The 26,251-nt window shown below is 51.5% G+C and overlaps 1 protein-coding gene across 2 annotated transcripts in view; it reads left to right on the forward strand.

The window, feature by feature from the left end:
• LOC139755593 (uncharacterized) overlaps positions 1 to 26,251 on the forward strand; it is a 219,165-nt gene that overhangs the window by 139,108 nt on the left and 53,806 nt on the right. For both annotated transcript variants that reach the window (XM_071674115.1, XM_071674117.1), the window contains exon 2: positions 14,368 to 15,805. In XM_071674115.1, the coding sequence (XP_071530216.1) occupies positions 14,368 to 15,805 (1,438 nt within the window). The remainder of the gene's footprint in view (positions 1 to 14,367; positions 15,806 to 26,251) is intronic.

The raw sequence follows: 26,251 nt of genomic DNA on the forward strand, positions 1-26,251 counted from the left end.
TGTAGAAGACTACCTGTAGCTCCGGTCTTGTTCTGTAGATTGTGTTTATTCGTATATATATATATATATATATATATATATATATATATATATATATATATATATATATATATATATATATATATATATATATATATATCTTTGCGAAAGATGAAAGCCGGCAAGGCAGCAGGTTTGGATGGTATCGCAGTGGAATTTATTAAAAAAGGGGGTGACTGTGTTGTTGACTGGTTGGTAAGGTTATTTAATGTATGTATGACTCATGGTGAGGTGCCTGAGGATTGGCGGAATGCGTGCATAGTGCCATTGTACAAAGGCAAAGGGGATAAGAGTGAGTGCTCAAATTACAGAGGTATAAGTTTGTTGAGTATTCCTGGTAAATTATATGGGAGGGTATTGATTGAGAGGGTGAAGGCATGTACAGAGCATCAGATTGGGGAAGAGCAGTGCGGTTTCAGAAGTGGTAGAGGATGTGTGGATCAGGTGTTTGCTTTGAAGAATGTATGTGAGAAATACTTAGAAAAGCAAATGGATTTGTATGTAGCATTTATGGATCTGGAGAAGGCATATGATAGAGTTGATAGAGATGCTCTGTGGAAGGTATTAAGAATATATGGTGTGGGAGGCAAGTTGTTAGAAGCAGTGAAAAGTTTTTATCGAGGATGTAAGGCATGTGTACGTGTAGGAAGAGAGGAAAGTGATTGGTTCTCAGTGAATGTAGGTTTGCGGCAGGGGTGTGTGATGTCTCCATGGTTGTTTAATTTGTTTATGGATGGGGTTGTTAGGGAGGTAAATGCAAGAGTCCTGGAAAGAGGGGCAAGTATGAAGTCTGTTGGGGATGAGAGAGCTTGGGAAGTGAGTCAGTTGTTGTTCGCTGATGATACAGCGCTGGTGGCTGATTCATGTGAGAAACTGCAGAAGCTGGTGACTGAGTTTGGTAAAGTGTGTGGAAGAAGAAAGTTAAGAGTAAATGTGAATAAGAGCAAGGTTATTAGGTACAGTAGGGTTGAGGGTCAAGTCAATTGGGAGGTGAGTTTGAATGGAGAAAAACTGGAGGAAGTGAAGTGTTTTAGATATCTGGGAGTGGATCTGGCAGCGGATGGAACCATGGAAGCGGAAGTGGATCATAGGGTGGGGGAGGGGGCGAAAATTTTGGGAGCCTTGAAAAATGTGTGGAAGTCGAGAACATTATCTCGGAAAGCAAAAATGGGTATGTTTGAGGGAATGGTGGTTCCAACAATGTTGTATGGTTGCGAGGCGTGGGCTATGGATAGAGTTGTGCGCAGGAGGATGGATGTGCTGGAAATGAGATGTTTGAGGACAATGTGTGGTGTGAGGTGGTTTGATCGAGTAAGTAACGTAAGGGTAAGAGAGATGTGTGGAAATAAAAAGAGCGTGGTTGAGAGAGCAGAAGAGGGTGTTTTGAAATGGTTTGGGCACATGGAGAGAATGAGTGAGGAAAGATTGACCAAGAGGATATATGTGTCGGAGGTGGAGGGAACGAGGAGAAGAGGGAGACCAAATTGGAGGTGGAAAGATGGAGTGAAAAAGATTTTGTGTGATCGGGGCCTGAACATGCAGGAGGGTGAAAGGAGGGCAAGGAATAGAGTGAATTGGAGCGATGTGGTATACAGGGGTTGACGTGCTGTCAGTGGATTGAATCAAGGCATGTGAAGCGTCTGGGGTAAACCATGGAAAGCTGTGTAGGTATGTATATTTGCGTGTGTGGACGTGTGTATGTACATGTGTATGGGGGGGGGGGTTGGGCCATTTCTTTCGTCTGTTTCCTTGCGCTACCTCGCAAACGCGGGAGACAGCGACAAAGTATAAAAAAAAAAAAAAAAAAAAAAAAAAAAAATATATATATATATATATATATATATATATATATATATGTATATATATATATATATATATATATATATATATATATATATATATATATATATATATATATATATATATATATATATATTTCATACTATTCGCGAGGTGGCGTTAAGAACAGAGGACTGAGCCTTTGAGGGAATATCCTGACTTGTCCCCCTTCTCTGTTCTTCTTTTGGAAAATTAAAAAACGAGAGGGGGAGGTCCCCTTTTAGTCGCCTTCTACGACGCGCAGGGAATACGTGGGAAGTATTCTTTCTCCCCTATCCCCAGGGATATATATGTGTGTGTGTGTGTGTGTGTGTGTGTGTGTGTGTGTTGCCATGAGTGGCCATATCTATGAAATGCTCACCATACGCAGCCTGCCACGCCACCTCACCTGGCAACTCTGCCTTGAGGTCAACACAGTAATTGCATTCAGTACAGTGAGGGGAAAAATACTACATTAGATAAGGCTACAGTAGCAGTTAAGATGAGGACAAAACCTAAAGAGAGAGAGAGAGAGAGCACATGGAAGGGAAGGGAAGGGAAGGATAGATGACGAGGAGGGTGTTGAGGGGGTAGTGATGTACGGGGGAGGCTTGCCCTTCCTACGGGGTAACGCCAATTCAGCTGGGGTGGGAAGGGGGGGGAGGGGAAAGAAAATGGCAGACGGGTCAGTGGACGTCCCACATATTACGGGGGTCTCTGGGGTTGCCAGCACTGTACGTCCTGTGTCATTATGCATCGTCCGGACCATTCATCTCTCTCCTCTCCCACCCCTGAAAGTCTACCCTTCCCCCTTCCCCCAACACACACACACACACACACACACACACACACACACACACACACACACACACACACTTGTTGATAATCTCCCCTACTTCCCCCATTTCCCTCCCACCATCACCCAATATTCAGCTCAGCTTAAGATGGGACAGGAGGAGATTCAGAGGGGGAAGACTATAGGAATATTCATCTCAACGGAGGATGAATTGTCGCCATAGACCGCTCGGTGATGAGTTCTACTCCCCTCCCTACCTTTACTCTTCCCATTCCCCTCCCCGCTCCCTCATGAAGCACCGCCGAGCTCAACTGGGGAGATGAGGAGGAAGGAGGTGTGAGGGGTCTGGATGTGAGGTAAGATGAGGTGAGGCGAGGCTGTTGCTGGCTGGGTCACCAGACCTGCCCCTCTCACGTTGCTAAGTTGTCTGGTGCTGCACGACGCCTAGCTAACTACCTAGCCACCTCAGCTCAGCCAGTCACCCAGCTACCTCAGCTCAGCTAACCGCCCAAGCCACCTCAGCTCAGCCAGTCACCAGCTACCTCAGCTCATCTAACCGCCCAAGCCACCTCAGCTCAGCTAAGCCACCAAGCCAGCTCAGCCCAGTGAACCACTACGTCATCCAGCTACATTAGCTGCTGTACGAGGCTCAGGGGTATCCCAGCTGTGTAGACTCACCTAGCAAGGCTAGGAGACTCACCCAGCAGAGGCTAGCGGACTCACCTAGGAGGGTTAGGAGACTTATTTACCCAGCCAACCAGGAAAACTTACTTAGGTAGACTGAGTCAAGCTGGAGGCGGATAATGAGTTTCAAGAAACCTGGTTCTGAGAGAGAGAGAGAGAGAGAGAGAGAGAGAGAGAGAGAGAGAGAGAGAGACTGAAGTTAGTGTTACTTTATTATATATATATATATATATATATATATATATGTATATATATATATATATATATATATATTCCCTGAAGAATCTTCTTAGGACATTGTCGGCTTTCTTGTGGGTACTTAAACCATCCCTAAACATACCCTTTTTAAGGCATCCATTTGCATTTTAAGGCACTCACCTGTCCTTAAAAAGGTACATCACTTATCCTTTATAAGGTACTGCAGGCGCAGTATGTGAGACCTTGAGTCCCTAATCCGTTGAACACAAGGCTACATAACCCTTGGGTATGACGACGTGGCCTATGAACTGACTGAGAAGGTCGTGCGACGTCGTTGCTTAAGGGTCGCACCCGCCGTCGTCCTTAAGGGTCGCGACATCGTGCTTAAGGGTAGCGACGTCGTTGCTCAAGGGTCGCAACGCCGCGCGTTACTCAAGGGCCTCGAGCGTGGTAGTGGGAGTCAGGGACCAGGGCGAGGCAGTAACCCTGAACTAGGCCTTGTGACGGCCAAGTTCAGGGTTGACGGTGAGGTGAGAGGCAGGTCTGTGGCAGGGCTGCCCAGCACTCAGCCCGCCTCTGTGACGGACTACCCCAGCCTGGCTAGCTGGCTGGCTGGCTGGACGGATGGCTGTCTGTCTGTCTGGCTGGCTGGCTGGCTGTCTGTCTATCTATCTGTCTGTCTGGCTGGCTGGCTGGCTGGCTGGCTGGACGGATGGCTGTCTGTCTGTCTGTCTATCTGTCTGTCTGTCTATCTGTCTGTCTGGCTGGCTGGCTGGCTGGCTGGCTGTATGGCTGGCTGGCTGGCTGTATGGCTGGCTGGCTGGCTGGCTAGTCTCCATGACAGCTGAGCAAATTTGAGCGAGCAATATGGCCATGAAATTGTATTTGTCTATTCATTCATCCAGTATGTCACTTTACTAATTACTTGATTGGTTGGTTAAGCAGTTGGGTAGTTGATTTAAAGTGCACACTAGCAGTATAAAAGGCCAAACAGAATTCCTGGATGGAGAGAGAGGCAGGTGGCTATCGAATTTAAGTCTAGGGAAATTACTCTCTCTTTTCGCATCACTGGTGCGTTCCTGCCTTGAATATCATGTTCAGTTTTGGTCACCCAGGTTGCAGACAGACAGACAATGGAGGGAACACAGCGGCGAGCTACCAAGATGATCCCGGGCTGAGAAACAGATCCTGTGAGATCCGACTTAACGACTTGAATATGTTCAGCTGAGAAAAGAGAAGGTTAAGAGGTGATCTAATACAGGTGTTTGAAATCATGAAAGGCTTTGATGCTGTCGATCTAACACGTTACTTGATTACAGATTCGTCTGACATCACTCGTAGTAATGGATATAAAACTCGCGGGCAAACATTTTACCTCTAAGGCGAAAAGTGCTTTGACTTCAACAGGATTGTTAACTCTGTAACGACTCACTGATTAGAGTGGTTGAAAATAGTACTCTATAGCTACGTTTTAAGCACAGACTTGATGAACACTTCGCTTCAAATCTACGACTGACATTAATTGAGCCTCCTTAATTACGTTAGAACCTTACAGGCTGTTTTCGCTTTGAAGTATGTGCATGTCTTACCACTCCTACCAAACTGATCCATGAATTTCTCTCCTCTCCCACCACCACCACCACAGACAGCTTCATGAGGACCCAGTGGTCTGCTGTTGTTTGAATGCCTTTGTATGCGTGTCCTTGTTACCGTTGTGAGCGTGTCTCTGCTTCTCCTTGTATGGGTCGTCTCTCTGCTCGTAATTCTTTGCGATCCATACCATAGCCTCCAGCAACACTTCATACTACCGTGGCGACCATGAAGGAGTGCCCGACTTTGACAGACAGACAGGCAACACTAGACGGGCGGGCGGGCGCTCAGTTGTGTCACACAAACAAGCAACTCAAGCAAGCAGGCGCTCGACCGTGCAACCCATACCGGCGAATCACGCAAGCGCTCGACCATGCAAGGCAAACAAGCAACTTAAGCAGGCGCTCAACCATGTAACACAGTGTTAAGGGAGCGTGGGGTTCCAGGTGAGGGTGTAAGTGTCAAGTGTGGGTTGTCAGGTGGAGGTTGAGGGTATCAAGTGGTAGTATAAGTGTCAGGTGGAGATTGAGGGTGTCAAGTTCTTGCGTTAAGTGTCAAGGGAAGGCTTGTGGTGGTGGTGGTGGGGGGGGGGGGGAGGGCGTCAAGGAAAGGAACAGGAGTGTCAAGTGGAGGGATGGCGGGGAAGGGAAGGGAGTGTCAAGAGGGAGGGGGTTAGAGGGGAGGGGAGGACTGGGTGTTGCAGGAAGTGCATCCAGAGGGTTGGGGGACCAGGAACTGACCCGAGTCAAAGGTGAAGTTCACATGTTCTTTAGTGAGTCTAGACGTGTGGCTGCAGGGCGGGCGCCTCCTTCATGCTCATGTACACGGCTTCGACTCCACCCATGGCTCGGCCCGCCCTCTGACCCGGCCTCACTGTTTGTGTGTGTGTGTGTGTGTGTGTGTGTGTGTGTGTGTGTGTGCGTGTGTGTGTGTGTTTTCATATTTACGTGTGTTGAACTTTGTTGTGTGTCCGACCGCATGTATGTTTTGATGCGTGTGTTTGTGTGTCTGTCTGTCTGTCTGTCTGTCTGTCTATCTGTCTGTGTGATTGCAGAACAGGCATTGTGAGTCACCATGTATCACTGGGGGTTGTCACAAGCGTCACAGTCCCATCACAAGACGTTACAAGTGTTGCTTACTGCTTAAGCCACGCATCACAAAACCTTTCCTTATAATGTCAGAGAATGTTACGGTGGCATCCCTAGACGTAACGTAACGTCACGGGTATCTGACAGAAAACGTTATCCCGTCATAATCCGACCAACGAAGATCGTAATGTCGTCGTAAGATCCCCTCGTATATCGCAGTGTGTTACGTGCAGGACGGCAGGCCTCAGCCACCAAGCTCCCCTCCGGAGAGATTTCAACGCCCCACCAGGTAGTGATCCCACCTCCGTCCGTCTGGAGTGTGTTTGGAAGGATTTCAACGCCTCACCAGGTAGTGATCCCACCTCCGTCCGTCTGGAGTGCGTTTGGAAGGACTTCAACGCCTCACCAGGTAGTGATCCCACCTCCGTCCGTCTGGAGTGCGTTTGGAAGGATACCTCCCCGCGGATCGCGTTCGTACAGAGAACCCCACTCGAAGGATACCTACCTGAGAGGGACTGTTTTATCATCTCTCTTGAGGACCCATTAAGCATTATCTCTGAAAGATTTCTCCCAAGTTTCTCCCGAAGGGAGTGAGAAGCTCTCAGACATTCCCGAAGGAGCCACGTAAAACACATGAAGCACCCGCCGATACGCCTGCTAAAAGCGCCTGCTACCACCGTGTGGTCCTCCGAGAACACATGTATCCCCCAGAGTCCCAGCAGAGCAAGTTGAAAATCTAAGCCAAAAAAAAAAAGGAAAAAAAATGCAGAGGAAGTTGAAAATCTGAGCAAAAAAATATAGCCTTGGATTTTTCTTGATTTTTTTTGAAATAAAAAATAGATTCTCTTGAAAATTTCAGCATAGATGCTTTGAAGGATATTGAATAAGGATTGGTGGTCAAAATCTAAATATTCACATAAGTAGTCGAGTAATTAGCATATGAATTTTATAATTAGTCCAGGTGCTAATTAAACGGTTAATAGTATGAATTACAGTCTTTTGACTCCAAATACTTAATCATATGAAATAAAATCTATACACAGATTTTCATTAAAATCTGAGGAACTTGAAAATCTGAGCAAAAAAAAAAATGCAAGGCCATAAAAAAGAATTTGTGGTCAAAATCTAAATATTCATATAATTAGTCAGAGAGATGCCATTGTAGCCCAGCTGGTGGCCCTGCCGTGGTGGAGTTGATTTAGATATGAGGTAAGCAAGGTGAGGAGTTCTTTGTTTATGCAAATGATATTATGAGTGGTGCTGGCGATCTTATCTTGGCTTGCCAAAAGATAGTGCGAGTACATGGACTCACTCGAAGATTGGGTGGGGGGGGCGGTTCAGCACGGCCAAAGTGTGTTGGCGAAGACATCTCTAGGGGAGCTCAATATGGCCTAACTGTGTTGGTGAAGACAGTCCCAGAATGTCTTGTTTATTGACTTCACCACATCTTTGCATACTTGACTTTGTGAAGGACGATTGAAAAGGCTTTTCCTTTTTTTTTTCTTTTTAGATTGATGATGGAAAGGATTTAAATGATTTTCATGGTAGGTGGTGTTGAAGCAGACGACCTGAAACTCTCTCTCTCTCTCTCTCTCTCTCTCTCTCTCTCTCTCTCTCTCTCTCTCTCTCTCTCTCTCTCTCTCTCTCTCTCTCACTCTCTCTCTCTCTCTCTCTCACACACACACACACACACACTGAGGGTGTGTGTGCGCATTCCATAAAACAATAGGAGCAGTAAGTTTGCCAGGCAGGGTGGCTGGCTGGCTGGCTAGAGGAGGAGTCACTTATGAGCGGAGCGTGACGAGCTGAGACAAAGCCATGAACTCCTCACTCAGCTCTCCTGCGTCAGCCTCATATAAAGGAGAACACACCTCGCCCTTCTTGATGTTGTTCTTTCCCAGGCGGAGGCCGTGGGTCCTCCTGCTCCACGGGAGGAGGGTGGGGCCATCGGAGGGCAGTGGGTGTTGGGTTGGGAGGAGCCTCCTGCTGTACTATCCTGCCTCCATCTTTAGTCGTACTTGGGGAGGAACCAACTTCTGATTTACTATCCCGTCTCCATCTATAGTGGTCGGTGGGAAGTTGCTGTACCATCCTGTCATCTGTATTGGCGTGGGGAGGAGCCTCCTGCTTCACTATCCTGTCTCCATCTATAGTGGTGGATGGGGAGGGACCTTCTACTTTACTATCCCGTCTCCATCTATATTAGTGGGTGGGAAGTTGCTGTACCATCCTGTCTTCATCTATATTGGTGTGGGGAGGAGCCTCCTTATATACAATCCTGTCTCCATCTGTATGGAGAACGAACTCTGGTCGTGTCGCTGTCCTCCAGCAGATACTAACCTCGCCATACGCCATCAGGTCCTCTGTTATCTGTCCTTCCCATGTGAAGCCAGGGGTCCCATGGCTAGTGTTGTGTGAGGGAAGGGATGGGGTCCCCAGCAGGTGGTGTGGGAGATGGGATCCCTCTGCAGGTGGATGGGACACACCTGAGCAGATGTTGTGGGATGATGGGCACCCTCGGCTGGTGGTGTGGGTTAAAGGGACCCACGACAGGTAGTGTGAGGAGGGGAAGAGGTGTAAGTAGGTGTGTGTTAGGGGGGGGGTGATAGGAACCATCGGCAGGTGGTGTAGTGGGTAAGGGGGGACCTTGAGTCAGGGAAACAATGGGGAATGTGTGTAGCGTCCTGTAATGTTTAGGGAAGTGATTCAGCCCCTTCACCTTACGGCTGTGGCTGTGACAGGGGCAGGGAGGGAGGGAAGGAGCCTAGGAGGGACGATGGGAGAAGCAGGCAGGGAAAATCTCTGGGAGGAACGGGGTTGGTGGAATTACATGGGAGAGACAATTAACAGAAGACCTGATGGTCCATAACGAGGTTATCTGCTGGAGGACATAATCCCTTAGTCATAATCTTATGTCTGTGGCAGAGGCAGGATGGTAAAGCAGAAGGCACCTCACCACCCACCACTCCCTCCGGCTCAACGGATCTGAAATGGAAAAAAAAGATATGAACAATAAAATAGGGAGCCCAATCAAGCAGGAAGGGAGCTCGGCCAAGCAGGGAGAAGGCCCAGCCGAGCAGGGAGGAGACCTAGCCATGCAGGGAGAAGGTCCAACCGAGCAGGGAGGAGACCTAGCCAAGCAGGGAGAAGGTCCAACCGAGCAGGGAGGAGACCTAGCCATGCAGGGAGAAGGTCCAACCGAGCAGGGAGGAGACCTAGCCATGCAGGGAGAAGGTCCAACCGAGCAGGGAGGAGACCTAGCCAAGCAGGGAGAAGGTCCACCCAAGCAAGGAGTCCCATCCGAGCAGGTAGGAGACCCACTCGAGCAGGGAGGAGACCCAGCCAAGCAGGGAGGAGACCCAGCCAAGCACAGTAGTCCATAAGTCTCGCGTTGCAGCTAATGAGTATTTACAATTACTACCGTGCAGGGAGCAGCAACACAAGATGCTAATTACCGCATTAGTCAGGCTCGTCCGACCCAATCGGAGAACCTTGGGGGGGGGGGGATAGGGGGGCCCACCAATGGCCGGTCGGGGAGCTCGCCTCCCGGCCAATGGGCGGCCGAGGGAGGCAGCAGACCTCGGTAGCCACCGCCGCGTCGGATATCGTCCCGTTGAAGATTACGCACACCCCACACCCACACCCACCTCCCCCACCACATGATTAAGAAGATAACCCGTTATCTCAGTCGGCCGGGCCTTCATTAGCGACGTCAACCGCGGCTATCGGGCGTGTTGGCGCGGGATATCTCGCGTGCTATCCTCCTGCTATCTGCCTCGCGCCCACTTCATTAGCATGACCCAATTAAACTTTTACATCAGTTACCCCCTCCTCCCTTACCCCTCCCCCTACACACACACACACACACACACACACACACACACACACACACACACACTACCAACTGCCACACATTATCGCTCTTATATACTATGTTATTTTGGGTTTTTGCTCCGCATGTATTGTGGGTTTGTGTACTATTATGGCGGGAGCATTGTGGGTTTATATATATACTTCCTTGGTTTTTTTTGTGTGTGTCTGTTGATTTGTGGTGGGTTTGTGGTCTGTTGGTTTATTGTGGGTTTATATTCCGTTGGTTTATTGTGGGTTTATAGTCTGCTGGTTTATTGTGGGTTTATATTCTATTGGTTTTATTGTGGGTTTATATTCTGTTGTTTAATTGTGGGTTTACATTCTGTTGGTTTATTGTTGTTTTATATTCTGTTGGTTTATTGTGGGTTTATGGTCTGTTGGTTTATTGTGGGTTTATTTTCTGTTGGTTTATGTTCTGTTGGTTTATTGTGGGTTTATGTTCTGTTGGTTTATTGTGGGTTTATATTCTGTTGGTTTATGTTCTGTTGGTTTATTGTGGGCTTATAGTCTGCTGGTTTATTGTGGGTTTATATTCTGTTGGTTTATTGTTGGCTTATGTTCTGTTGGTTTATTGTTTGTTTATGTTCTGTTGGTTTATTGTGGGTTTATATTCTGTTGGTTTATTGTGGGTCTATATTCTGTTGGTTTATTGTGGATTTATATTCTGTTGGTTTATTGTGGGTTTATGTTCTGTTGGTTTATTGTGGTTTTATTTTCTCTTGGTTTATTGTTGGTTTATGTTCTGTTGGTTTATTATGGCAGTTGAAGAGAACATCGATGGTTCTTTTTTCCTCGCCTTTGTTGCGACGGAGCAACAGATTGAAGGGGGGTGGGGTCAGGTCATCAGATCTGGTGTACGATTAGCCACAGTGTCAGGCACAGTGTCAAAGGTCAGGCCGTCGTACCCGGGGGGGGGGGAGGATCATGCTGTCGTGCTCAAGGGTCGTAACGTCGCGTGTTCAAGGGTCGTGTCGTCGTACCTAAGGTTTCCACTGCTGTAGTTTATGTCCTACCAAACCTTTACTCCAGAAACTGCTTGTGTGTGTGTGTGTGTGTGTGTGTGTGTGTGTGTGTGTGTGTGTGTGTGTGTGTACCATGCTCTAAAGGTCTCTATACATGTCTATACGGTATAGCTCTATCATCACTGCCCCTCTTCTAAATCAGCCAAGAACTTTTTTTCCCTCGTCGTCGTCCGTATAATGTAATGGCTTTTGCAACAGGCAAGTGGAGCAGGTTTGGTTACCATCGACCCACGGGGGGCCCAGGGTATGTAATTACCTCTATATAATTAGCTATGTGTACTGTACATAGGGGGGGGGGGAGAAGGGAAGGAGGGGGTAAAGGGAGGAAGGGGATTCCGATGCTCGTGGGGAGTCTCTCTCTCTCTCTCTCTCTCTCTCTCTCTCTCTCTCTCTCTCTCTCTCTCTCTCTCTCTCTCTCTCTCTCTCTCTCTCTCTCTCTTTCCTTCATCTCCTGGATGTCCGTCAGCACGGGTGCGTGTCCACCGGTGTTGGTTGGAGGGAACGGTACGGTCCAGTGTTGCCGTCCCGAGCATGGACCACGTTAACGTCCTGGGGAGGAGGAAGAGGAGGAGGAGGAGGAGGAGGAGGAGGAGGAGGAGGTCAAGGTGCAGCAGCAGCGGCGGTGGGAGGGGGGCACGAGAACCCAGGGTATTGCAAGGGGCGCGACGGGTACGGCCGATCGGCACGACGTCATGATGGCACGGGCCCTCGAGCACGACTTTAAGGCCTCCTTGATGGTATGGAATTCGACCTAACAGCACCTCAAGAAGTCGTACCGTCGTCATCAAAAGGGGTCGTTCCCCGTGCCGTCGTGCTCAATGGGTGCTGACACCACACCATTCCCTGACATGTGGTCGTACCACACAGACACACATGGTCGTGTCCGGCAGCTTTCTAAGAATGGTCGTCGTGTTCACTGGCCTTAATGGCCACGCTCCACACCGGGTCGCCACGCTAATGGAATGCCATTTGGCCCAGTAGAGTGCTGGGGGTGTCCGTGGTGGTGTATGGCGGGGGAGGGCGCCGCCGAGCGCCGGGGACTGTGTACCCACGGGAAAATGATGGTAGAGTTTGTCCCGGAAATTTTCTTCGGGGAATGAGCACTTCCACTGGGGCGACCCGGCCCAGGGCGAGAGAGAGAGAGAGAGAGAGAGAGAGAGAGAGAGAGAGAGAGAGAGAGAGAGAGAGAGAGAGAGAGAGAGAGAGAGAGAGAGAAGGCTCACGTATTTGAGAAGAAAAGTTTTGTGAGGGGGTCAGTTTTGTAAGTATCTATGGCTTAAATGCTTTAATTCTGGGTAGGTACACAGCATACCATGACATGTATTCCTGTGTTAATGTTATATTCTTTCTGCTACTTTCTGTCACCTTCTCTCGCAAACTGGTAAAAGAAAGAAGACGGATTGATTTTAAGAGTTTCTCTCCTTCAGCGTTTTGTGCTCAATTATGCGGACTTTTAGAGTTTTATTTTCTTTTTCCCTTTTAAAGAGAGTTATGTAGGTCGTGGGTGGGTGGGGGGGTGAGCTGGCCAGACCTGTTTGTTATGAGTGTTCTGGTGAGTCATCGCCCTCCCCGGTGTGTGTGTGTGTGTGTGTGTGTGTGTGTGTGTGTGTGTGTGTGTGTGTGTGTGTGTGCAGACGTCACACAGTAAAGAAACCTCATTCATGTGTCAACAGCGAGACAGACAGAGAGAAAAAATGCAGTGAGTAAGAAACAGACGTAACATAACAGACAGACGTAACATAACAGACAGACGTAACGTGAATATGTCTTCACAAAGTCCAGCTGTAATTGAGTAAGTAAGACAAGTCAGAGTAAAGAAGTCAACAGTGGTGTGGCGGACGGTAATGAAAACCAAAGCTGAGGGTTTTACCGCAGTGTAAGATAATCTCTTGCTTTCTCGCTCCCTGGGCTGGGACGAGGGGGTGGGGGGGTGTCTGGCCTCGGCTGGGGGGGGGGGGGGGTTGTGACAGACGAGAATATTTGGCTGACATTATCGCAGGTGAGACAAGGCTATTTGAATAACATTACTGGAGATGTTGAAGGGAGTAGCACTTGTTTAATAGGTGAAGGAAATAGTAAACTGATTAGGCTAATGTGACTGAATAGGTTGGTGAACTTAAGAGTTGAAGGGTTTCGGAGGTGGAGCCCACTGTGAGTGACACTGGCATAACGGACGGCTGTGAAATTGGCCAACCACTTTTTGCCACTGTTGAGGAGGATGGTGTCAAGTGTCTCATGTGCGAGGATGGTTCGGGGGACAGTTTCAAATGCTTTGCTGATATTCATTGCTACCAGTTTTGTGTCAACCTCTCCTCACTCATCCTCTCCATATATCCAAACCATTTCAGCACACCCTCTTCAGCTTTCCCAAGCACGCTCCTTTTATTACCACACTTCTCTCTTACTCTATCATTTCTTATTCGATCAGCCCTCCTCACACCACGTAGTGACCTCATTCATTTCCTTGCAACGCATCCACAGTTTCCTCACATTTTTGCCTAAGCCCCACGCCTCGCATTCATACAGCACCGTCGGGACTACTATACCATCAAACATACTCATCTATGCCCTTAAAGACAGTGGCGTATCTTTCTATATATTCCTCATTACGCCCCCTTACCCACCCTATGGCCCATCTCAACTCCCTTGTTCCAGTCGCTGTCATATCCACTCCCTGGTATCTTCCCCTCCACGTTTTCTCCATTGAAACTCGCACTCCACATACTCTGCCGTTCTTCACTACTAGACGTAATGTCTTGTTTTTATTCACACTTACTCTTAGCTTTCTCCTCTCACACATTCTTCCAAACTCAGACACCAACACCTTCATTGTCTCACTCGAATCTGCCACCACCGCCGTTGTGATCAGTAAACAACTACCATTGCTTTAGCTCCTCATTCGTTTGTAGACCCGACTCTGTAGAGTGGAGAGGCTACAGGAGAGGGAAAGACAATTGATGGAAGAGAATTCCACAGGTTCGCTGGTCGAGGATAGAGGGTAACAAAATGATCATTGGGTGCCTTAGGTCCTACGAGAGCTGTAGCCGAAACTGAATACCAGTAGAATAGTGAGAGAGAAGCGGAAGGAAATTGATGCATAAGAAAAGATGATAACAGGGGAGTTATTAAAGCAGAGGGGACTATACATGTATATTACAGATGTGTAGTTTATGGCAGGCTGCATGTGTGGTGTGTCTCGCCCATGTAGCGGGTATTGGTCTGGGATGACTGTATTACAGAGTGTTCCTCTATCCCGCAGGCGGAGCTGTCACTTCAGGGCGATGACTTCACGCGGCAGATCTGGCACATGTACGCCACCTTCGAGGAGTTCATAGACAACCAGCAGACGTCGGGGGACGGCAGCCCCGCCTCCCGGCCCTCCTCGGCTGCCAACTCGGCCACGGAGGCCCCGCCGCCCCCAGCACCCAACGGGGGCCTGGGCGCCAGCAGCCCGCGGGATGTGGTGAGCAGCCTGGCCGCCGCCGCCGTCACCTCCTCCAGCGGTACTACCACCCGCGCCCACATGGCCCAGGTGGCGCTGCCATCCTCGCACGCCCCACGCCCGCACTCGCCACCCGTGGCGCGCGACGACCTGGCGCTGGCCTCGCCGCGACGCCGACGGCGACCCCGCAGACTGCGACGCTCGGTGGACAACCCTCTGCTGGACACCATCAGCACCATCGGCGATGCCGACAGCGACGAGGCGGACCTGCTGCCACCGGCGCCGCCGCCGTCGGCGTCGTCGTGCTGGGGTCCGCGGCTGCACCCGGACGCGGATGTGGTGGGCTACGCGGGCAGCAACAGCGTGGACAGCGGCTACAAGAGCGCCTGCCCGACGCCTGAGCTGCCCGACCCCGCCGCCTACCTGGAGCACCGCCTGGAGAAGCGAGGTTCCCTCGCCTCCCTGGCTTCCACCGGCTCCTCCTCCGGCAGCGGCAGCGCCTCCAAGCCGCGCATCGCCATGGGCACGCGCGTCATGTCCCGCGTTCCTCGCTCTCCGAGCGCCGGGGGCAGCGCCCCCTCCCCAGGCCTCCCCAGGAGGCCCGGCTCCGACGGGTCTTACTACGAACTGGACCAGTTGGCGGGGCTGAGGGGCGGCCTGCTGGGGTCACCGCCCCCCCACACTGCCCCCGCCGAGGTCAGGAACCCCGGCTTCACCCGCTACTCCCCCCGGGGATCACCCGCCCCTCACCGTAACTCCTCACCTGGGGGCGCCGCCCCCCGGGACACCCACGTGTCCCGCCGCGCGGCTTCCCCCGCCTCCCCCGAGCGGCGTCCTCGCAGTGCCTCCACGGGGTCCCGCTGTTCCCCTGGCACGCGGGGCCGCCGCCCCCCGGGGGGACTGCGGGCCGGGTCGCCCCTTCTGGCCTCCACGGGGTCATTACCGCGGGCGTCGTCCCCCGGGCGACGGTCACGGGCGCTGTCCCCTGCCACCCGGGAGGATTCCCGCCCTCCCACCTCTTGGTCCCGCCACTCCTCTCCTGGGGTGGCGCCGCCCCCTCGCTCCCTCCGTCGCCCACCTTCGCCCATTGTGGGCGGCCATCACGACACCGACCTGGCGCTGCTGGAGCGAGAGATCGACGCCCTTCTGTATGGCGACCCGCTCGCGCCGCCTCCTGCCCCAGACTACTATGACCTGGACTCCGAGTTCGCCGCCTGCACCTGCCCCGCCGCCTTCAGCAGACCCACGCCCCCAGGTACGTCAGTCCCTACCCATGTATACCAACCTGACCCACAACTTAACCACTTACACCGCACCTGCGCCACACTACACCACCCAGCTACCCTCAACATATCACCCCACAATCCTACCCCTCCATCTAATGTCTCTTCACCAGTGTTGCCTACGGCAGGGTCATGTAGGGCGTAGCGTTGTATCCAGGTGTGTATGTGTAGGTTATGCCAGCCAGGTGTGTGTAGGTATATACCTTTGGAGCGTGCACCTTGTGTATGGTCGTGTAAGGGCTGTCTGTATATATATATATTGCGTTGCGTGTACATGGTATGGCGTGTGTGGTGTACGTGTATGTGTACACACACGCTGCTATGGCTGTGTGTACCACCTTGTGTTGGTTCTGGTCGATGTATCAGCCTTTCCTCCATCCAGCTGCTGTTGTATGGATCCAAGTGAGAATCGTCTGAATCTGTTGCCTCATCATCACCTCCACCACGACACGTCTCTAGTTAATTGTGTTTTGAGTAAAGGTGAGGAAAATATTACGTGTTACCGAGGGAGGAACGAACAGTAACTCAGTGGAGTGTAGGTCAGGAGTTGGGCAGATGTGAGCGAGTGTTGGGTCCTCCTCTCTGGTCCCTAGCTAAGCAAAACGAGGCTCGGGGAGTTTGCTCCAACGTCCACGTCTGGTCAGGTCGACCCTCCCTCCCTCCAGGATGACCTCCTCCACGTTTTCTCTCCCCCTGGGTTGCCCCTTGAGTATATCTTGTTGCCTCCATCATCATCCCTCTCCCTCCCTCCCACCACCAGGGGGGCACCCAGACCATCTTAACTGTCCTCTGTCAACAGATGAAAGTCCGGGTCCCCACCTGCGGCCGGGTCCCCACCCGCGGTTCATTCCGTAAGCCGGTCCGGCCGCCTCCTGGCCCTTCCATCAACTGGAGGATCTTTCATCTCTTGTGTGTATGTGTGTGTGTGTGTGTGTGTGTGTGTGTGTGTGTGTGTGTGTGCTGCTTGGAGTTGACTTTCCATCCTGGAAAGATTTAGGATCCATGATTCACATCCATATTTCAAAGCAGATCCCGAGATTGGATGTATATGTTATTATCTTTACTTTCCCGGTAGATGAGTTATTGGTCGGTAAGTCAGGTGGGAGGTAGGGCCGAGAGGGGGCGGGCTACAGCAGGAGGTCTGGTGTTCCGTACCTTCCATCACTTGGCCCTGTACACGGCCCACCATACGTACGGCTCCGTGTCTTAGGCTCTCCTCCTCCTCCTCCTCCTCCTCCGGGGCGATCGCTCGACGGAGCACAAGCTTTTTCGAAACATCTTCGTCTCTCCTGGCACAAGAAGTATGGTGGTTTTGTGGAGATGGTCGGCTTAGAAGACCAGGTCCCAGTACCTGTGCTCCTGTTGCTAAGACTAGGTCCCAGCGTCTGTTCTGTTGCTAAGACTAGGTCCCAGCGTCTGTTCTGTTGCTAAGACTAGGTCCCAACGTCTGTTCTGTTGCTAAGACTAGGTCCCAGCGTCTGTTCTGTTGCTAAGACTAGGTCCCAGCGTCTGTTCTGTTGCTAAGACTAGGTCCCAACGTCTGTTCTCCTGTTGATAAGACTAGATCCCAGCGTCTGTTCTCCTGTTGCTAAGACAAGGTCCCAGCGTCTGTTCTTATGTTGCTAAGACTAGGTCCCAGCCTCTGTGCTCCTGTTGCTAAGACTAGGTCCCAGCGTCTGTTCTCCTGTTGTTAAGCACTGCTACCGTTTCCGCCCCTCGTGGTCGTGGTACCGTTATATGGTCTCGCGGCTGCTGCAGATGCTGTGTCTGCTGCGCCTCCCGTCATCTGATTACTGTAAAAAGCTTTCAAGTTGAGGCGATGCAGTGATAGAAACAGATTTTAAGAGAAAGCTGTGACGGAGCAGATGAGTTAGACGGGTGTGTGTGTGTGTGTGTGTGTGTGTGTGTGTGTGTGTGTGTGTGCGCGTGTGTGTTTAGTGTTGTAGTGGGAAGTGGGAGGGTGAGGTGGGAGGAGTGGGTTAGAAGCAGGTAGATAGAGGTAGGATATTTGGGAGGTGAGGCAGAGAGGTCGTAGTGGTGGTGGTGGTGGTGATGGTGTAGAGGCTGTGCTGGTGTTTAGTATGCAGAGCGAAGGTTCCTTACATCCAGGTTAAGACAGACTGTAGCCTCCCTCCCTGCCTCCCTCCCTCCTTCCCTCCCCCTCTCTCTCTCTCTCTCTCTCTCTCTCTCTCTCTCTCTCTCTCTCTCTCTCTCTCTCTCTCTCTCTCTCTCTCCCTCTCTCTCCATCTTTTTTTCCTCTCTTCCCACTATCTCTCCCATCCCTCTCTCCTCTCCTCTTCCTTCCACCCAACTCGATGCTTCCTCCCTCCCTCCCAGACAAAGCCATATCAACCACGTGGGTTCAAGCGGTCGCTGCTGGCCTTGTCCCGCTGGATGGTGCACTGCTGTGCCACTTTATAACTCGTACTGTGTTGGCTATACATACACACGTGCGTAGAGCATCTCCCGCTAGTCACCATCCTGGCCCATCAATCCTCCTCTCAGTCACCGTCTTGTTCCATCAGACCTCTTTCCCGTCACTATCTTGGCCCATCACACTCCCCATCACCATCCTGGCCCATCACACTCCCCATCACCATCCTGGCCCATCACACTCCCCATCGCCATCCTGACCATCACATTCCACATCACCATCCTGGCCATCACACTCCCCATCACCGCCTGGCCTCTCGCCTCCCATCCTGTAGGTAGATATATATGTAGGGAGAATGACGTAGAGTTAAAAGACATCATTGAAGACAAAAGTCATATGGAAATATAAAGAAAATACGAGGCAGTGAGACAGAGGGGTAGAGTCGGTCATGGCCGACGTCTGGGAGCCAGTGAAGCAGGGAACAGCGAAGGAGCCAGTGACATCCTTGCTCAACCTCACGACCACTTGATACACTCGGGAACAGTGAAGGAATCAGTAACATCCCCAGTTGAACCTCTGGACAAGTTAAGCAAAGCAAGGAACAGCGAAGGAACCAGTGACCTCCCCTGCTGAACCTCACAGCAGGGAACCAAAGCAAGGAACAGCGAAGGAACCAGTGACCTCCCCTGCTGAACCTCACTGCAGGGAACCAAAGCAAGGAACAGCGAAGGAACCAGTGACCTCCCCTGCTGAACCTCACAGCAGGGAACCAAAGCAAGGAACAGCGAAGGAACCAGTGACCTCCCCTGCTGAACCTCTTGACAAGTAACTAAAGCAAGGAACAGCGAAGGAACCAGTGACCTCCCTTGCTGAACCTGGCGACCCCATTTTCGAGACGTTGATGTTGTGGTGTCTAGGATGACTGTCCTGATAATGGAACCCATCTACCCCCTACCCTCCCACCACCCTCACCACCCACCTGCCCAGCCTCCTCCTCCTCCTTCCCTCCACTAACCACCGCCACCTGGCTATCCAACGTACACTGACCATCACACGATCTGACCAATAATCACCATCGAGTGACTGGAACGAAATGAATGACTTGAGAGTCGTTCAGGCATCTCTTGAGTTGTAGGCTTCGTGGAGGGAGAGAGAGAGAGAGAGAGAGAGAGAGAGAGAGAGAGAGAGAGAGAGAGAGAGAGAGAGAGAGAGAGAGAGAGAGCAGTGCTCATCAGAGAGGTGTCCACAGATCCACCTCAGATAATGAAGTCAGTTTCACCACCAGTTGCTGGCTAGTTCTTTAAAAGTCTACCCTTAATGTATGACCTACTCCCTCTCTCTCTCTCTCTCTCTCTCTCTCTCTCTCTCTCTCTCTCTTACACACACACAACACCAGTAGCCCTGGTCCCCGGTAATCCAATGGACGTGACTTATCGCCAAGGAGGCAGATGCCGACAAGCCAGGGTGATTTAATGAGCGATTCTAGAGGGAAAAACACGTCCCCCCACCTCACCTGGCCTCGGCCTTGATCGACCGCCCGCCCGCCACCAACATGACCCGCACTCCGCGAGAAATTAGTCCCGAATAATGTTTGGTAAACGTGGGAAACGTTGACGATGGGACGGACCAGCGAACATACGGGCCAGCGGACAGACGGACCAGCAAACAAACGGACCAGCGGACAGGCGGACCAGCGGACAGACTGACCAGCGGAGAGGCGGACCAGCGAACAGACGGATCAACGGACAAACGGACCAGCGGACAGACGGACCAGCGGACAGACTGACCAGCGGACAGACGGACCAGCGAACAGACGAACCAACGGACAAACGGACCAGCGGACGAACGGGTGATGTCGCACAGATATGACGGTAGGGGGGTCTGTGAATTGCCAGGATGGTCGGAAAGCTTGGAGAGAAGGAGCACGATCGTGTTCGAGAAACTAAAGTACAAATGGTTCGAAATGCTTGAACGATGGTGAGGGTGGCCAGAAAGTCTGTGTGAAACGTCCGAGAGTTAGAGAGAATGTGTGAAGAAATGGTTAGAAAAGTTGTGAGAGAGGGTAACAGGCCTGCCTCACCTGTACTGTCTCGAGGACATGTAGATACAGCAGACGATGGCCAACGAATCTTGTTCAGCTTGTAACTGTAATGGACGGGAAGTGGACGATACATTGTAGGTGTGTGTGTGTGTGTGTGTGTGTGTGTGTATGTGTCTTGTTGTGCTTAAATATGTGTCAGAAATGATTAATGACTACACATGCTTTACAAGCTTTTAGGTAGTGATTATGTCATGTATATATATATATATATATATATATATATATATATATATATATATATATATATATATATATATATATATATAATACATAGACATTTGTTCTGTTCTCTGCTACAGTACAAAGTGATTTGCCCCGCCTCACACTGTGCAGCTTAGTGTTCCATAATTAGATCCCCGGGTCAAAAACACATCACCTTCCAAGATTAATCGTCGATCGTTGATGATCGGTAATGTCCACTGTGTTTACGTCAGATCAGCTGGGTCTCGGCCTGGCATGAATCCCCGTTGAGAGACCGTCGAAAACTGGCATATTAAGCAGCGTCTTGATATCGTATTTGATTTCAATTCTACTGGTCTAATGACGGCTTTTAGATAACCCTACATCTCTCTGGAGGTTGGTACACCTGCCTGCCTCCACTAGGCAAGGGGGGGTGGGAGGTGGGAGGTTGGTACGCCTGTTTGGACTAAATACAACTTTTGTTTACAATTTTTTTTGGCGCGCGTTTTCGTCCCCAGCAGCGAGGGAGGGTGGGTGGGGCGGGTCCTTCGCTGGAGAGGCACGTCTGTGGTGATGATGATGATGATGATGCCCCGCCTCGTGATGATAATGATGGTGATGGTGACTAATGATAATTATGATAGCCATGCAGGATGATGACGCCTTCCACGATAACGCCACTGATGATGTTGATGAGGCTGGTAATTAAGGGTAATGCCAGCGGTGTTGATGGATGGCTGGCGCCGCCGACCGCCAGAGATGGAGAGAGACAGAGAGAGGGAGAGAGGGAGGGTGTCTGCCGGTGTGCCACAGGTCCATCCAGTTGTCGCACGGCCGCCAGGTGGGTGGGAGCGGAGAGGGTGAGGAGGGGTTGTCAAGCGAGGTCACCAAACGACATATGTCGCAGTCGAAGAATTGTCTGGTGTTTAGATCCTATTCCGTGGCTTTTTCTTTTTTCTCATTTCTCTTTTTATTACTGTTTCTTTCATCTTTTTATTACTGTTTCTTTATTGCTACTACGTAGCAATATCTGCTGACCAGCGTCCCATACTTCGTCTGTCCCTGCTGTTTAGTTCCCCCTCTCCTTCCGTGCCTGCTCTTTAGTTCCCCTTACTACTTTCGTACCTGCTGTGTAGCGCTCTTACTACTTTTGGACCTGCTGTGTAGTTCCCTTACTGCTTTTGTACCTGCTGTGTAGCGCTCTTACTACTTTTGGACCTGCTGTGTAGTGCCCTTACTGCTTTCGTACCTGCTGTGTAGCGCTCTTACTACTTTTGGACCTGCTGTGTAGTGCCCTTACTGCTTTTGTACCTGCTGACCACCATGTATCATGATGACACCTGCTACGAATTGTACTTTTGCTTACCCTTCAGTAAGGCTCCTGCTCGGTGCCTGCTTCGCCCCACCGCTGGTGTTGGCCTGCTGGTGTTTCCACCTGCTCATCATGTGCCACATTCTTGGCTTGGTGGACAAAAACCGTGTGCCCAGGGTCCGCGTGGGATGACGGGCAGGGCAGGAGGCTACCCAAGTCCCACACTCCACCCTTATGGTTCTCCTTCCTCCACATCCTCCCTACAGGGTCACCAGAAACCCCCCCCCCCCTTCTCCCATCTCCATATGCTTCTTCTCCCCACACTGGCCTCTTCTTCCCGGTCCTCGTACTCTCCATCCAGAAGGAGGAGGGAGATACTGCACCATTCTCGCCACCTTCACTTCCTGCTTCGAGAGATCCCTCGTCCTCTGGGTTGCAGTTCGGCACCAGAACCGCACCGACCTCGCCCGAGCCGGTCAACCCATAATGTTCGTGTAAAGACTGCGTCTGACACCCCTCTCGCCTCCTCTTCCCGTCGTAGACCCATGAACATGAGGCACTCTTCCCGCCACTGGGTCACTTTCCCCCTAGACATGAGGCACTCTCCCCGCCACTGGTCACTTTCCCCTGGACATGAGACACTCTCCCCACCACTGGGCACTTTCCCACACAGCTCCCCGGACATGGGGAAGGACGGTGGTGGGGGCCAGTATGGCGCAGGCACCGTAAATCATATGCACCACTATTTTATTACGCGCCTGGCTGGTCCCTAGGTATTGGGGCCAGAGCCGGCCTCTAGACTCCCGCCAGCCACCGCCACCTTCATGATGGCCACGTTGTGGGGGGGGGGGGGGGTGACTTGTTGGGCACCGGGAGCTCCAGCCAGAGTAGGACCAGGAGTCTGAGGTAGGGGGACCTGGTAGGAGCGTGTGCCCCACTCCCGACGCCCGGTCCCAACCAGGTATTACCAGTCCCTGGCCATCGTACCGGGCGGGGTCGTCAGGCTATCTTGTAAAATCATCCGACTTGTTCGCCCAGCACTCCTAGCCACCTCTTGCCCTTTGGCCAGTCCTCCTGGCCACCTCCTGCCCTTTAGCCAGCACTCCTGGCCACCTCCTGCCTTTTGGCCAGTCCTCCTGGCCACCATTTGCCTTTGATTTTTTTTTTTATCAACGTTTTTCCTGTGAGGTTGTATTGACCGTACCTAAATCGGGCGAAGAGAGACATAAAATATCATTAAAGGAGAAAATCCAGTAAATATGTAAAGATGTTTTCCCTCTAAGTCTTGAGTTACTTGAGGTCAGTGACTTGTGTCAGACAAGGGCCGTCTGTGTGGTGGAGAGTGAGGACGTACACTGGCACCAGCTGTGTCCTGCGAGCCTTTATTTCTGTAGTGTTTTATCTTGGTGTTAGAAGGCTGGTGCACAGCGCCTCTGGTGCTAGAAGGCTAGTGCACAGCGCCCCTGGTGTTAGAAGGCTGGTGCACAGCGCCCCTGGTGTTAGAAGGCTGGTGCACAGCGCCTCTGGTGTTAGAAGGCTGGTGCACAGCGCCCCTGGTGTTAGAAGGCTGGTGCACAGCGCCCGTGGTGTCAGAAGGCTGGTGCACAGCGCCCCTGGTATTAGAAGGCTGGTGCACAGCGCCCCTGATGTCAGAAGGCTGGTGCACAGCGCCTCCCCTCGTTGGCATAGCATCAGTGCGCTCCGGGAGGACTCTGTGGAGTCTTACAGAGCCAGAGGTAGTGTGTGGCTGGGAGGCTGAGGTCAAAGGTATGATCCATTCTCGACAGGACGGGTTCACGACATCCACTCCCTCCCAAACCCCCACTTGCGTCGCGTGGATCATTAAGCACCATTCATTCTAACCCGTGGACGTGGCCTGCTTCCTGTGCGCCGCGGGAGCCCCACAGAAGGGGTTCCTGGGTGGGGCAGGAAATGAAGGATGTGTGTATACATATTAAGAGCTTACGGGTCAGGGATCGCTCGGGCCCGTGGCATAAGAATTCTGTCCAAGTGACCTTCGAGTGTCGCGGGGGAGAAGGCGTAACAACTGTGTTTGTACGCAAGGTCAGAGGTCACGCGGCGTTACGTTTGGCATGCAGACCTTGCCAGATGACCTCCCATGACCTCCCTCCCTCCCAATGAACTATTAAGATGAAGTTGATTAAATCAATCCATCGAGCGCGACGCTTACGATCCTTAACCACCGCTGGGCGACGTCGTGCTCAAGGGTCGTACCGTCGCTGTTCAGGACCGTCGTAGGTCGCTCCACGAGCCATCAGAAAGAAGGGTAGTTGACGATACCGGTGTGTGTGTGTGTGTGTGTGTGTGTGTGTGTGTGTATGTCGCCTTTGTGTTGATCCCTGACGGACAGCGTCATGTCCTGATCGGTGGGGCTGCTCCTTGCCCCCCCCCCCTATCCTCCCCGCCCCCCCACCGGACGGGTTAGAGTAGCGGTGATTGGAGATTGGTCCCCCCTCCCCCCCTACCCTCCCCCTGGCGGTAGTGACAGGGGGGAAAAAAGTATCAACTCCGCCTCAGGTGTTGGCCGAGTGTTACAATTACGGTGATGTGTGGCTTCGAACCCAGGCGTGTCCAGATTGTCCTAGCGCTTGCCTCCTCGACGGCTCTCTCTCTCTCTCTCTCTCTCTCTCTCTCTCTCTCTCTCTCTCTCTCTCTCTCTCTCTCTCTCTCTCTCTCTCTCTCTCTCTCTCTCTCTCTCTCTCTCACACACACACACACACAGGGACGGCCCCCTCTCTCATGTCCTCAGTCCCATGGCTCATTCTCACATACAGGGACGGCCCTGTCCCATGTCCTCAGTCCCATGGCTCTCTCTCTCTCTCTCTCTCTCTCTCTCTCTCTCTCTCTCTCTCTCTCTCTCTCTCTCTCTCTCTCTCTCTCTCTCTCTCTCTCACGCAGGGACGGTCCTGTCCCATGCCTCCATCTCGCATTCCCCCTTTGTCCCGGGGTCCGTATACCTTTCCACACACGGGTGTTCGCAAAATGTGTTGTGTTATTCATCTTCCTTGAGAGTTCCTTCAAAGCAGCGATGAATACAAACTGATGAATAAGCGATGTAGAAATGAATAAACTTTATCCCACCACACTCTCCCCACGTCCCAACGCCTCCCAACAAAAACGGCCGATCCCAGTGTGATCCCTGGAAGATATTCTACAAATAAATGAATATGTAAAATAGGATTCGTCTGTTTTCTGGGAAATCTTGGTAAAATCTTTTATATGATTTGTCTCGTGGGTTTTCTGAGAAGGATTCCTACATGACCCTGCAGGATATCCTGGAGTCCTTGATCACGACGGTACGACCCCCTGACCACGACGGTACGACCCCCTGACCACGACGGTACAACCCCTATGACCACGACGGTACGACCCCATGACCACGACGGTACGACCCCCTAACCACGACGGTACGACCCCCTAACCACGACGGTACGACCCCCTAACCACGACGGTACGACCCCCTAACCACGACGGTACGACTCCATGACCACGACGGTTCGACCCCCTGATCACGACGGTACAACCCCCTGACCACGACGGTACGACCCCCTGACCACGACGGTACTACCCCTGACCACGACGAGGCATAGCCTTGACCACGATGGTAGGACCTTTAATCCTGACCGTACGACCTTTGAACACGACGGTACGAACCGTTAGGTATGACGATATGACCTTTTGACCTGATCCATCCTAGCCAGGTGTGTACACCAGGTCGTCGTGCCCAAGGGTCGTACCGTCATCTTTAAGGGCCGTGCGGTAGTACCCCAGGGGTCGTACCGTTATGCTCAAGGGTTCAAAAGCATCTCAAAACATCCTGAAATCCATGGAAAGGATTTTGTCTTTTTCCCTAAAGGAAATATCTTAAGCACACACCTCTCTCTCTCTCTCTCTCTCTCTCTCTCTCTCTCTCTCTCTGGAGAAATTTCCCGGAAAAAATTAAAAAAAAATGAGACGATCTTGTGCTCCCAGGAAAAAGAGACTGTTCACATGGACACGGGGCAGGTGGTGGTGGTGTGGGAGGACCTGGCGACGTGTGAATGTCGTGTCTCGTGTGCCATTATTGGTGGGGGTCGGCCAACAAACATGGCCGCCCGGTGAAAGCCTCCATCGTAAAACCGAAAGACGATGGCGACCGAGACAACTGGTGCGGGTGGCGGAGAGGGGAGGGGGGTTCGATCTCCCTTTCCCCATCACCCCCGCCCCCTCCCTGGGGATTTTTTGGCGCGCAGTTTCCCGCCAAAATTGGATGTGTGCGGAGCGGCGCGCGCGCGCGCTCGCGCGGTCACCACTCTTTGTTTATGTCTTTATAACTGTCAGTCTTTTTTTTCCCCCCGTGTGTGACAGTTAAAGTTGAACGTCTTGTGGGTTTCTTGCCCCCCTTTATTTCTTTTTTTTTTTTTTTTTGCATCTTTAATTCAAAATACTTT

This window comes from Panulirus ornatus, chromosome 19, assembly GCF_036320965.1.
Source record: "Panulirus ornatus isolate Po-2019 chromosome 19, ASM3632096v1, whole genome shotgun sequence".
NCBI lineage: Eukaryota > Metazoa > Arthropoda > Malacostraca > Decapoda > Palinuridae > Panulirus > Panulirus ornatus.